Below are 13,786 nucleotides of genomic sequence, written 5' to 3'. Positions count from 1 at the left end.
TAAGTGACACCAGGCCATGCTACTGCCAAAAGCACCGAAATGCTGAGGCTCTTCTGGCCAGGGACTGAGGTGGTGCTGGAGAAGCACAACTGTTCTTCATCACATTTTCTGTCCTGTGTGTTTTGGAGCAGTACCTGGAGACAACTGAGGCAGACCACCCACAGACAGATATTCTCACACTAAATTAAATTCCTATATAGTAGCTAAATATTTCACTGGGACCACACTAATCTGGCAGGGCCTCTTTGCTACTTCCTCAGAGGTTCATGCATGCTCTGCTTTTATACAAGGGGGATTTCTTGTCTACTTGCTGTTTCTTTTCTATTCTGCAGACTTGACATGGTAAGACAATTTGTGTAGACACTATGAGTGGGAGTTCAGAAAAGAACAGATATAATCTAAAAATTAGGAATCAACTAGTAATTTATTAAGGAACTCAAGCGGAACTGCTGCGTATGAAGAATGATAAACAGATGGGGAATAAGGCAGCAGTCAAGGTAGCTGAAGAGTGGAATCTTTGCAAGGATTTAGACATTGAAGAGGCAGCTGAATAAATATGTAAGGGTGTTCACTCTCATGTCTGTTGTTGAAAAATAATGGTAGTTAGAAAAACATTTCATTGAAACAAGCTTTTTTTTTTTTCTATGGGAAGAGGATCTTTGGAACATGTCTCTGTAGGTGAACAGCTTATTCCACAGAAAGTTGTGTGTTGAATTTGCTTCTTAAAATAATAGACTTTCAAGAAGGAAAGAAAATAAAAGAAAAAGAACTGAGAGATTTTGAACAAAGTCATTCAAGTCTTTTAGTGTGAACCTGAGAAGAATTGTGGTCAAAGATTACCTTATGCGTTGGAAGAAATAATTTCTGTGGAAGTCTTGATTATTTCTTACCTTGCTGCCATTCAGATTCATTCGTGGCTTCCTCCACCTTCTCTGGTCAGTCTGTTTACTGTTTTTGTACCTAAGCTTACAGTTCATTTCTGAGCCAAGCAGCAGCCTGACCAGCCCTCCTATGGATACATCTGTGTGGTCTCCATTCAGTTGTGTCAGACTCACCCTGATGAGCCAACACTTCTTTCCTGCCTTCTAGTACACACCCTCAGTATATGGAGGTGACTGACCTTTAGGCTGTCAGTGGTAAACAGAGACTTCATCATAATTAATCAAAACCTGAATTTCTCAGGATTTACAGAATTAGCTTTAGTAAGATTCTTCACACTGGTATTCAGAATACGTGTGGGGTGATGACTGTGGACAGAGAAGTGCAGAATGACTGAAGATTTTTTCTGTGTTTTCAGGAATATGGGGCTGGACTGTGATTTGGACTGTATACATGCAAGGGAACCTGAGGAGATAAGAACCTGCTTAGAATATTTTTTTTTTTTAACCTAAGTTTGGTTTTGATCACAAAGAAATAATGGACTGCCAAATAGCTGTTGTGGAGTTGTGTTCTTGATCACGTCTGTTCACTGATTTCCATACTCAGAGCCAACCTTTGTGAGATACCTTGTTCCCTTTCAGTTATTTATGGGGCTTAAAGCAACAAAACGTGCCTCTTGAATATAAATGGATAGCAATGATTTCTTTTTCCTTTTATAATGCTTCCATTTCCCTTCTATTTTAATTTATATCTATAAACTCCAGAATATCTGACAACTTTGTGTGGGGCTAGCATGCTTGGTTTAGTATTTTACATACTGGATACAGATGTATGGAAAGGAGAAAGAAAACATGATTAGTGTGATAGACTGCCTTTGCACTGAAGCCCTGGCACATAACTGGGTGAAAAGATCATCTGCTACTGTTTAGTCATGAAAAATCTTTTCCTGCTTCTCTACGTGAAACCATCTCATTTCAGATAGAATCATACTGGAGAAGCAAGAAAGAAATAGAAAAGAAAATCGTCAGGCAAGGGAGATGAGCTGCCATGATTGGTGCAAGAGATTTCAGCCCGAGGTCATCGGTGATGAATCCAGCTGAGACCAAATTTTTATCCTCTGTTCAGTATCTTCCATATGAGTTGGACTTGGGGTCTTAGTGCATTCCCTTGAGAAGTGGTTTTGAAAGGTTTAACAAGCTGTGGGAGCCTTTATATCAAATAACTGAATATCTCAAGCGTGTAATTTTGCTCCTGCTAGAGAATTTTTTAGAGTGACTTTAAAAACTCTCTGTCTAAAGGATGTTATTGACTACTCAATATTATAGGTGCATTTTAGTGTCACTACCACTTTATCCTTTCTGATTGCTCTTTGCTTTATACTGAATTTTTAATGTCCGGGTAGGGCGGAGGTGAAAATGGTGCCCTGATCAAGTCAAGAGCCAAAACTCCCCTGGCTCCCATGGAATGGGAATGATGGAGCAAGGAAGGAGAGAGATCTAACATATATAATCAAATATCCATATTTCAAAAACTACATGCAATAATCCTGATTATATGAGTGTCTGAAGACCCCAAGTATATACTCAAAGTAAATTCACATCTGAAAAATACCCTTCCTTCACTCTGGTTTCTTCATGCAGGTATAGTCTATGAGGAGGATAAATTCTGTGGGGGCTGCTAAGGTCCTGATTTTCTACACATGGGACTTGCTTCATTGTGGTCTGGCTTCTTGTGTGTTTTCCCTGTGCATTTACAGCTATAATGGAGTTTATGACTGTAAAATATTTCTGAATTTTCCATAAAAATGTGTAAATTTATGAGCAGAGATTTAATTTTTTTTAAAAAACTTTCCGATCACATCCTCAGTGTATCTAGGGATTGACTTCAGTTTGGGGCTAGAAACATCTCCAGAATGTAGTGGTATGTTCCTCACCCCCAGTGAATACAGTGCAGATCTTTCATGAAAGGAAATTGCTTGGCACAACACATATATATGCAGAAAGCTAAAGCTACAGAGATTTAATCTGAGTTGTAGTTTTATTTCGGTTTAGTGAAATCACTGCAGTGGGCTTTACCTTTGTTTAAATTAGCCTTGTTTTGTGTTACATTAGTCAGCTGGGGGCAACTATAAAATAAGGCTTCAAGAAACCAGAATAGCAGACACTTCTACAGTTCAACTGCTGTGGTTTAAAGCATGATTTAAACTAAAATAATGCAACTTCTGTCTCCAGACAATACCTGTGGTGCTGGAATTTCTTGTCTGTTTTTCTCTCCTTCATTTAAAAACTGTCATTGACAGTAATCCTGGAAGAGATTTTCTCATCATCTGCTTCATTCTCCTGCGTATCTAGGCCCTGTCTCTGTGTTGACTGGCATTAGACAAAAAAAACCTGTCAGTCCTCAACGTGGGACTCAACCTGTATAAATTCAGCTGTCCTGAAGCTTCATGTCTAGCTGAAACCGGTCTTCTAAACTCTGTATAAACAGGGGAGGATATTTGCAAGAGATGATTCATGTCACCTGTTTCAGTTATTTTAGGATGAGGTGTTGGTCTTTTGCTCTCTGTGTCTGGCTACTTTGGGGAATGGCAGAACAAACCTCAGCTTGTTTTGAAAAGTTACTACTTTGTGCCCATGCTAATGAAATGGAACTTAGTGGGATGGAGGGTGATAAAAATATAAATCCTTTTTTATCAGTCCAGTTTCCTACTCCAGCCTTCTCTGTTGCAGGGTGATCTCCAAAGGACAAACATCCAGCTTGATTTTGGAGATGGCATTGCAGTGTCCTATGCCAATTTCAGCCCTGTGGAGGATGGCATCCGGCACGTGTATAAGAGTGCTGGAATCTTCCAGGTGACGGCGTATGCAGAGAACAGCCTGGGCTCAGACACTGCTGTCCTGTTCCTGCATGTGGTCTGTGAGTACTTGCCAGATTCCTTGGGCAAAAATCTGACCTCTCTGAAAGTCCCTGCAGCTTCAGTGGGGCTTAAGAAGAGATGTAAACCCACGTACATGTGCAGCTCATGCTCTTCCAAAGGCTTGGGCTTCTAGACACTCTTCTCATTTGTAAACTAGACTTTATTGAATGAAAGGAAAGGGAAGGATTTTTTTTTTAACACAAGTATATTTGCAGTCCTCAGAGTTACGGAGAAAAGTTTGAAAATGTCTATTGGGCTTTCTGAAAAGGTCAGCAGCAAGGACCAAGCAGTATGTGAAGCAAAGTCCAAATGTATATTTTCAATACATCTCATTCCAAGAGGATTTGATTAATCTACTAGATTTTGAGTCACTTTTTCAGAACTGCAGATTTTACAGTGCTAATTTAATGAAATAGAAGCATTATGCTGAGCATGCTTTCTGAGATATGAATATGAATGTACTGAGGGCTAATGTGCTGCTTTTACGTTCCATGTGTTTGACATGAATCCCTGATGTTTCTGTCCTGTTTGGTAGATCAGTGCAATTTCTCTCCAGCTGACACATGAGCAAACTCAAATATAGAGCTCTCAGTTAACTTCTCAAAGCCACAGGAGAGAGCAGAGAGAGTGGAATGCAGGATGAGACCAAAAAGAGCCCAGTTCTTTGATCTTCTGTCAGACTATTAGATCTCTTGTGTTCAGATGCACCCCATCAATTTTGCCCCTAATGGTGATCATAGCCATGTCTGCCTTCCCTTTTCACCTGTCAGGATGTCTTACATCCTGCCTTTTGCTTGAGCTTTTCTGCTGAAAGGAAACACATTAGAAATTTCCAAAACTCAAGAACTTTTTTCTCCATTTTAATTTCCAGCTCCCTGTGTGAAGGAATAAATGTTCCTTGAAGCTTTTATTATGCTCATAATTCCCTCAAAGTCAATCATGGCTGCACTTACCAACCTGTTATTAGAGCATTAACTGTTTTTTCCTTCACCTTGGGCCATTAGCTGACAGAAGTGATGGTTACCTGGTAATAACAACCAGATTTGTATGGATTATCTGATTTTTCTCAAAGGAACTACTTCTTCACGGTGAGGATTTTAAAGCAGAATGCAACAAAGGACAGTTCCTTGGCCTGGTTTTGCTGCTCCACCCTTTTCTTCATCAACCTTTCAGATCTCTCCTTTGACTTTTATAGCATTCTTAGATGGCAAATTTATTACCATTATCTCTAGGGAAATATTTTGCAAGCACTTATATTCATGCTAGTGCTGAAATAAGATGACACCTCGGTACTAAACTTTTAATATATTTGGAAGTACTGGTCAATATAGGAGGTTTGACCTTGAAGTTTAAATGTACAGACAGCTCTGCCTGAGAGTCATTCTTACCATACAATCGCTCTGGTACTGGGATCCTGTGCTAAAAAAAAAGAGATAAAAAGGTTCCTTGGCCTCAAGCAACATCAGTTTTCTATCCTGCAGCTTTATTAGCAGCCAGTTAATTTTTCAGCTTCCTGGAATCTGCTGACAAGCTGCTTATCTTGATATTTAAAGGAAGTATAGATATGAGTGTTTTTCCTCTTACATGCACTGTCACAAAATATTTACGGGAACCTGCTGTTCTTGCAAACCCAGAGCATTTCCTATGGTCAGAGCTCAGGAGTGACTTGCTGTTAGAGAACTCTTGGGAAAAGGGGGGAGAAAAGATAAGTTTTAAGGTGCCAAAAGAAAGAATAGAGTCCTTTTGTGCTTGGAGCTCTATGTTCCAGCGGTAAAAGAACAGCTCTTGCTCTCCACAATCTTTGTAATCCAAGTAGATGGAGAACTGATTAATGTCCCCATTTCATGCTGAGAGGTAACACAAGAGGATTGTCTCAGTTAAATCACCAAATTTCCTGCTTCCCAGAATGAATGTCTTACAGAAAAAAAAGATTCTGACTTTTCTTATTTTGTCCTTTCCATCTCACAGGGATAGTCTGTCAGTTTGCTGTGTGTTAAAGGTACTACCCAGAAAGTAACACTGTCTGATGGGCAGCAGTTATCAGCTGAAATTCAGTACCAGCAAAACCAAAAGATTAAACAAGAAGAAAAACAATGGAGATAGTAGAAGCTTTAAACAAACTACCAAACAAAGCCTCAGTGTTTTTTACACATGTTGTTTTTTCTAGAGCAGATCTGTCTTCTGAATTCAGAGCTTCATGCCCTGGATTTATTCTGGGCATTTTCATTAATTAGATACAATTTTGCATTGGTACTTTGTTATTTTTTAAGTCTTTCAGAATCAAGTGCTTCTGACAGTCACACCCTTTATTATGCCAATGCACACATCTTTCAAGTGCTTCCTGATGGTTTACTAGGGGCAACTGACTCCCCAAAGTCTTCCCAAGGTCAGCCGTAAGTCAAAAAGATACCAAGGATTTACAAAATCATGAGTCATTATTTTTGAGACTTTTTAAAAAAAATGTTGGGGATATTTAATCAAGTCAGAAATGCCTCTTACATAACAAGAATTAAGCCATCTTGGCTAAAATGATTTTCCCCACAAATCTTAGTAGCTCAGTGGCTGAATTTTCAAGAAAAAACCCTTCCTTCTCACTTTTGTCCTATCCCTTTCTTGTGTCCTATCCTTATGGCTTTCAATAGCAATTTCTCTATATAATACAAAGCCAGCTCATTGTTTTTCTTCAAAATGCATTTTGAAAATTCTTCTAAACACAGTGCTGGCCCTGTCTGGAAATTAGCACTATGGAAAATGTGCATAATAAGGAGGGAAAAAAAAAGTATTCTTAAATCTGGTTATCTTTTTCTGTGGTTCATTGACTGCTAAAATTGTCTTTTATTTCTAAACTAGACTCTCACTACTGACATAGGACTTTTGATTTATTTAAAGGAAAGATCCTTGCTGTTCACAGCTGTGCAGGGAGGATTTAACTCAAAGCCTTTAATAATGAACTCTCTCCCCACAGGTCCAGTGGAGCACGTCCATCTGAGTGTCCCCTTTGTTGCCATCAGAAATAAGGATGTCAACATTACTGCAGTGGTTTGGCCCAGCCAGGCAGGCACACTTACCTACTTCTGGTGGTTTGGCAACAGCACCAAGGTACAGATACCCTTTGGTTCATTTTTCCTTCCTAAGCTTATCACAACAGTCAGGGAACTCTCTCAGCCCTAATAAAAACTTCTTGCCTTTGTCTGTTTGGTGTTTGTTTTTCACTTGTCTGAAAAGGGTTGTCATTATCTGAACTTCAACCTTTGTGGATTTATTTCCTTCTATCTTGTGTTGTTCTTAGGAGTCATTACTTTCTCCATGTGGTTGTTATCAGCCCTGAGATTTGAAGACCACTGTTATTTCCAGTGTTCACTTTCAACTTAACTGAACTATGTGTGGAATAATGCTGGTTTTCAACACAGTGTTTAAAAACTGCTGGCGTTCAAATAACCAAGGGGGTTTCCATTATGTGCCAGTGTGCAGTACATAATGCTGGATTCCAACATAGTACTTTAAAACTCTTGGTGTTCAAATAAACAGTTGTATCTAGAATTTCAAGCTGAAGAATCTGTCTGTGTTAGAGAGGGAGATGAGACTCCTTTGTAGTGAATTTTTGAATGATGAATAATGTGACTGTATGTATTATAAAGAGCTTTTTTAGCAATAGTTCAAGTGAAAATACAAGTTAACATCATGCTTTCAAATGGAGAGAGCAGGATTGCCTATTAGCTACAGCTTTTATTGTAGGCTTTAGGAGTGAGACAGGCACTATTCTCCATTCTTACAGTTGTGAATTGTACAGCTGTTAATTCTGCAATATAGTTTCTGCTGTTATTTACAAAAGCAGTTTAAGTCACGTCGTTGTCTACATTTGCAATTGAAGGTGTGCATCGAGGTGAGATTGCAGCAGAAAGAAACAGGGGTTTTACATGAAATATGGAACTTGAGATAAAAAATAGGCACACAAGTATTTTGTTTTCTCTTTGACAAAGCTGTTTAGTTTTAACCTCTCACCCTAGCTACCAACAGTCTCAGGAGAGGCAAAATAAAAACAGTAAGTGCTGCTTCTGCTGGGGTTTTATCCAGTTAGGAAGCTCACTGTAAGAACTTGCTGATTTTTCTGGAAGCATAGCTGAGGCAGCAGAAGAGCTCAGGATCAAAAACAATTTACTATAACTTAGCAAGTTGCTATGCCCTAGCTGAACTATGGCAACCACCCACATATGCACATCTAGTCCATTGCAAATACCAGGTAATTCCACATTGTTTATACTGCATTGTTTATACTGCATTGGAATACAGTCATGCAAAATCATGTTATAGTTCAGGTATTTTTGGCTCAGTGCTCACACATGGAGAACCATTAAACTACATCTGAGACAATTTTGGTACTGGCAACTTGATCATCCACTTAAGCCCTCCAGTGTAGAGTCTTCCTGCCATTGTTTTTGTCCTTACTATAGAAGTTGATTGTGAATAGGGCCTTAAAAAATATTTCTTTGAAATAAAAGGCAATCTTGAAAAGATAGTGCAAAGCAGTGGTGTTTGCTGAAGATTTCCAAGCAGTTCTCACAGTGCTTGCTTCTGGGTTGGAAATATGGTCTGCCTCATCTTCTAGATGAAATTTCAGACCCATAGGCAGCAGAGTACAAGCAGATGTGGATATGTTTGGGATGGGTACTTTGGACATCAGCACATGGAGCAGCTGATCCTTTGACACCTTGGCATGTGTTGCTGAAATATGGAAGAGTAAACGTGGTGCCACTTATCTGTGTCTGAATCTCAGACCCAGAGCACTCTTCAGTCTTTGCAAAGCGTTATCTCCAGCTGCCTCACGGAATGTGCTTTAACTCTGACAGAAGTATGGCAAGGGATATAGACATAACTGTATCAGCCACCTTTTTTCACAACAGCAGTCTGTATCACATCAAAATTCCTCCTGGGATGTTTAATGGATAGGCCAGATCCTTCTCTGTGCCCTCTCATGAGTAAACCGTGGTGTTCTGAGTAGAGGTGGGAGATGGGAACACTGAATTAAAGGATGAGGTGTGTAATATTTTGACTGGTATTATTAGATGATATATTTTAGTTCCATGCTGAGGGATTGCAGCTTTGTTTCCTGTTCAGCCCATAGCCATCCCAGGCAGAACCAGATGTGTCTTGTGTCACTGTGGAGTGTCACTCTCTGTGCTGCTGCACAGGGAGATTTGACTTAGACACAAATGACCTGACTGAGACTCTCCTACTGCTCTCCCCACCCTGCTGAAACTCCTGTACTGAATTTCTACTGTACTGATTTTTTCAGTATGCCCAAAGGCCAATTTGCCTGGATTAACACAGGTCCAGTTTAATAAATGTATCCAGCTGTCTAATAGGTTTGAGCAAATGAACCTTAAACTACTTGATTTAATTTAGAGTTAGTTTCCAGGTCTTGGTTCTTGAATTAAAATTAAGGAGTTGGCTGAATGTTAAAACTCCATGATGGAGGTGAAATCATCCATGATAATGGAATGTCCAGCATACACACATAATAAAAGGAAAAAAAGATTGTAATTGTAAAAATTTTAAAGGCCAGACTGCATTCTCTTATCTGCCTTTGCACAGAACCACAACCTGTAACCTCCAGGAGGATTGCTGATTTCACTGCAGTTTGATACAGGCCCATTCAGCTTCTCCAGGGTCTGTGTATATCTCAGTAAATGTTAGCTAGGCCTGCAGGGCTGGCACAAGCTGGTGCCCTTGGACTGTGTGTGCCATGTGATAAGACTTCTTTAGTTTTTACTGCTTTTTCAGCTCATGGGTGGAGGGGTCAAAGGAAGGTGGTATTCTAGAGAGAGAGAAATGCGTTTGTTAGTCTAGCCTGTGCAGGTGGGCATTTTGGTTTGGCTATGAAAATAGCACATGTGACCACTGTTGTGCAGTGCAGTCAGGCTGGAAGCCTGATGAGACAAAGTGTGAGAGCTGGAAGGTGAAAGTTTAGAAGTTTTCCTCTGAAATCAAACTGGCAGTGTAATGAAGGGATAACAGCAATGGTACAGTGGCTTTATCTGTTCTCTTAGACATCTGTGTGCTTTTGCAATGGAGATTAGTATCACTATTTCCTTTTTTGTAGTTTCTCTAAATGAAGAGTTTTTTCTTTAGACCAGCTGTCAGATCAGTGGCACTGTGAGGGCTGGAACTTTGATTTTCACTTGTGGTAGGTTGACCCTGTTTGGACATCTGATGCCCACTAAAGTCACTCTGTCACTCCCCTCCTCACATGGGCAGGATACATAAAATAGAACAAAATCAGGTCACAATAATGACAGAGAGATAGCATTAATTACTGTTAAAAAACAAATCAGCCTTGACTTTGTGATATTAGTGTAATTTATTATCAATAAAATCAGAGTAGGATGATGAGAAATAAAACCAAATCTTAAAACATCTTCCCACATCTCTCCTTTCTTTGCAGGCTCAATTTCACTCCTGAATTCTCTGCCTCCTCCTTCACCAGCAGTGCAGGGAGACAGGGAACGGGGGCTGTCATCAGTTAATCACATCTTGTCTCTTCCAATGCTTCCTCCTCGGGGAAGACGCCTCCCACTCTTACCTTGCTTGTGGGAGGGAGTCCCTCCCATGGGAGACAGCTTTCCATTAATTTCTTTAATGTGGGCCCTTCCCATGTGCTGCTCCAGTGTGGATCCCTTCCACAGCCACATTCAGTCAGCACTGTCAGCAGGAATTATGCCATGCTTTCAGCCTGGTTAGCACAGTTTGCCAGCTTGTGCCTGCAGCTTGCTTACAGACTCACAGCATGGACGGGGCGATGCTGGATGTCCTCACTCTGACCTGAGCAGTGTTGCTCTGTGAGAGATAAATGGATTTGTGCTCATAAAAGCAAAGGCTGGCCCTGAATCCGAACAATATGGATTGTTTGAAGAAGCATCTGCATCTTTGGTTTATTTTCAATTTGAGGTTGGGTTTTGTAGAGCAAATATAGCAGCTGAGCTGGTTGTGTGTGTACAACGCTGCATTCTACCGCACTAATTCTGCAGCTGCTGACTGTGGTCTGCTGAGGAGTCCATACAGTAATGGCTTGCAGTTCAGTGGAGGAATATTTCAGGACATATCTACTGAAATGAGAGAAGCCTCTGCCTGTGGGACACTGCTCATGGGATGGTGTTTGGGCCTTAGCAGGACACACAAACATGCAGCACCACACCTGTGTTAAGGAGCAAGGCAGTTGCTGCCTGGTGGATAAATCAGGTACATGTTGTGATCCTGAGTTAATCTCACCCTGATTTTGATATTGTCATTTGTGTTTGCCTCCTACAGCCCCTCATCACCTTGGAGAGCAGCATCTCGTACATGTTCACTGTGGAGGGGATGAACACTGTCACCGTGCAAGTTGCTGGGGGCAACACCCTCATCCAGGACACCAAGGAGATCGCAGTGCATGGTACCCTCAGCCTTTTACAGTCACATCTCAGGGGGTTGAAGGGCAGACAATCATTGCTGATCCAGAATGAACTCTAGGAACTTGATATAATGCCTGTAGGAACCTCTGAAGACAAACGTCTGATGATAAAGTAGCTTAGATCTGTCATGATGACAAAATACAGAAGTGAATAGAATGGGGCAGCTAACCAAATTTATAACCTCAGCATTAATAAGGTGGCTGGTGTCTGCTGTGTCTGTTGATCTGTCTGTAGACCCAGGCAGAGAACTTCTAGAAATAAAAAAATATTTGAACCAGACTGCCTTCCTTCATTTTCCCAGCTGTGGAAAGAAATAGTCATCATTGTGGAAAGAAACAGTGCATCATTAAGGTGATCTGAATGCAAATGGTGTCTCTGTCAGTGACTGTATAAATGACAGGGGTCAGGAGGGGTCTGGAAAAGAAGACAGGAGTGACTCTGTTGTTGGTATCACTGCCCATCTTTCATGTCACAGCTGGAGGTCTGAGTGTGCCCACTGCACTTCCCTGTGGGGAATGTTTGGTATGTTTGTGCCATATCTGCATGTCACAGGCTTCAAAAAGCACCCAATGGCAGACAGCAGAGCTTACCCTGTTTGGGGCTTGCTAAATCCTGGGTGAAAGGGCTCTCTCAGCAGCTTTGACAGGACTGCGAGAATAATTTCTTCCCTGCACCAGTCTTTATTTTCCTTATGCAATTTTTCACATCCAGCATTTGAGGACAAGCTTTTCTTTGAACTTCAAGTCTTATTGGGAAACCTGGGCTTGAAATAACTTGGGCTACTTTGAAGCTCAGCACTGTGTACTTGCACCGTGTGTGTCTTATTTCAATAGTTAAATACAAATAAATGTCCTGCTGTACACTCAGATGTAACAGCAGCTAAATAGATATTTATTAATTGTCTGGCCATGAAATGCAATAGGCTTTAATAATTTGTTAATGTGATTTAGTAATACCTTGACTTGCTATTATCAAATATTAGGAACCTTCTACTTCATAATTTTGAGCACTGAAAAATGCAGTGAATAAATAAATAAATAAATAAACCTGAATTAAATATATTTAAGAGTGATACTCACAGGTGATCTTGATCTTTTGGTCCCACAGAGAGCTCCTCACTGTTTTTAAATGCCTGGGAAGAAATTTTGCCATTCTGTTTAGAAAATCCAAAGTTTTGGGTTCTATCACAGAGAGAAATTGACCCATTTGGATCCAGTCCAAATAGTCCTACCCAGTGCTGTGCTGCAGACTGACCTAGTCTAAGGAAGGAATCCTTCCAGCCTCTCAGTCTGGTGATGACTTCAAGTCTGAGTACATAACTGAGTGATGCCTTTAGTAAATATGTCCTCTGATCAACTTGTATCCTAATCTGTGTCCTGAGTCAAGTGCTTATGGGTCTAGATCATAATCACTTGGATTTCTGGTATTACCAGTGAGAAAATTTATTCAGGCATATTCTTAATTTGAGGTTAACAGAAAAGAATTTGCTCAAAAAATAAATTGGACATGGTACTAAGAGGTCAAAAGTCAAAGACTTTATATATCTGGGTTAAAACTTCAGAACCTGGGAGACTTTCCCTGTGTTCTTTGATACTTAATTTATTTAAAAATATATTGCACCATCTGAAAAAAAAAGAACAGTTCTTGCAAAAGATGCCACATAAATGGTATACTGGTACATCCCTGCTTTTCTGTGGACTTCCTCATTTATACTCTGGCAGGTTTATCTTGATCTAAAACTAGTGCCTTCTTACAAATGATTAATGGTACTTACTTGAAGTGTCTGGAGATCAGTTGCTTCAAGGTGAGGCATAGAACATCTCCAGAAACAGAAAGGAGAATCTTCTACGCTGAGAACTTTTATAAGATTGTGGTTCCCATTCCAGATCTGTGCCACCCACTGGCCCAAATCTGTTCTGCACAGCTGCCATAAGGATTCCAGATTTGGTCTTTGGTGAGACCAGTGAGGAGAGTTGAAATTGGAGAAAAAATAAAATGGTTCTGTATTTTAAGTCTAGGAAGCTTTTCTTCCTCCCAGCAATCATTCAGTCAGGACAGAACTTGAAAGTGTTTTGTCAGTAGCCATTTCCTGATGAGCCAGTCATTAGCAGCACTGGCTTCTTCTTTGCTGGGGAATTAACCACTCCTGGTTTCCCTCCAGGAGAGTAAATAGAAAACATTACTTACAGCAATTGTTCGCTCTTCAATTGTACAGGCATTCCAAAATTCAGCCAGGTGCTGCCTTATTTGCTGGTCAACTTTTGTGTGAGCAGAATCTGAAGAAGCTGAGTGGCAAAATTACAAGGCCCAGGGGCATCATGAAGGCATCCTCTCACCTCTCATTCTCGCTTCTGTTTCTCTGGGGAAAGCCAGAAGTTTGCATTAGGCCAAAATGTCCTTTATAAGTACCATTATAAGCATTCTTTCCTTGCAAGCTCTCTGTCTTGCTTAGTGTTAGCCAGCCCTTTTCTTCCTTCAGCCTTTTCCCACCCTCTTGCTTTAAGATAACTATGGTCCTCCTGCTGTCTTCTGCACCCTTGTC

General features: G+C 40.5%; 1 protein-coding gene across 2 annotated transcripts in view; it reads left to right on the top strand.

Moving 5' to 3' along the window:
• Positions 1–13,786, top strand: part of SORCS3 (sortilin related VPS10 domain containing receptor 3) — a 273,052-nt gene that overhangs the window by 243,898 nt on the left and 15,368 nt on the right. For both annotated transcript variants that reach the window (XM_086899396.1, XM_086899397.1), the window contains 3 exons: positions 3,609–3,795; positions 6,762–6,895; positions 11,102–11,225. In XM_086899396.1, the coding sequence (XP_086755522.1) occupies positions 3,609–3,795; positions 6,762–6,895; positions 11,102–11,225 (445 nt within the window). The remainder of the gene's footprint in view (positions 1–3,608; positions 3,796–6,761; positions 6,896–11,101; positions 11,226–13,786) is intronic.

This window comes from Cyanistes caeruleus, chromosome 8 (assembly GCF_971803275.1).
Source record: "Cyanistes caeruleus chromosome 8, bCyaCae1.hap1.1, whole genome shotgun sequence".
Lineage (NCBI taxonomy): Eukaryota > Metazoa > Chordata > Aves > Passeriformes > Paridae > Cyanistes > Cyanistes caeruleus.
This window is presented reverse-complemented; position numbering and strand designations above follow the sequence as displayed.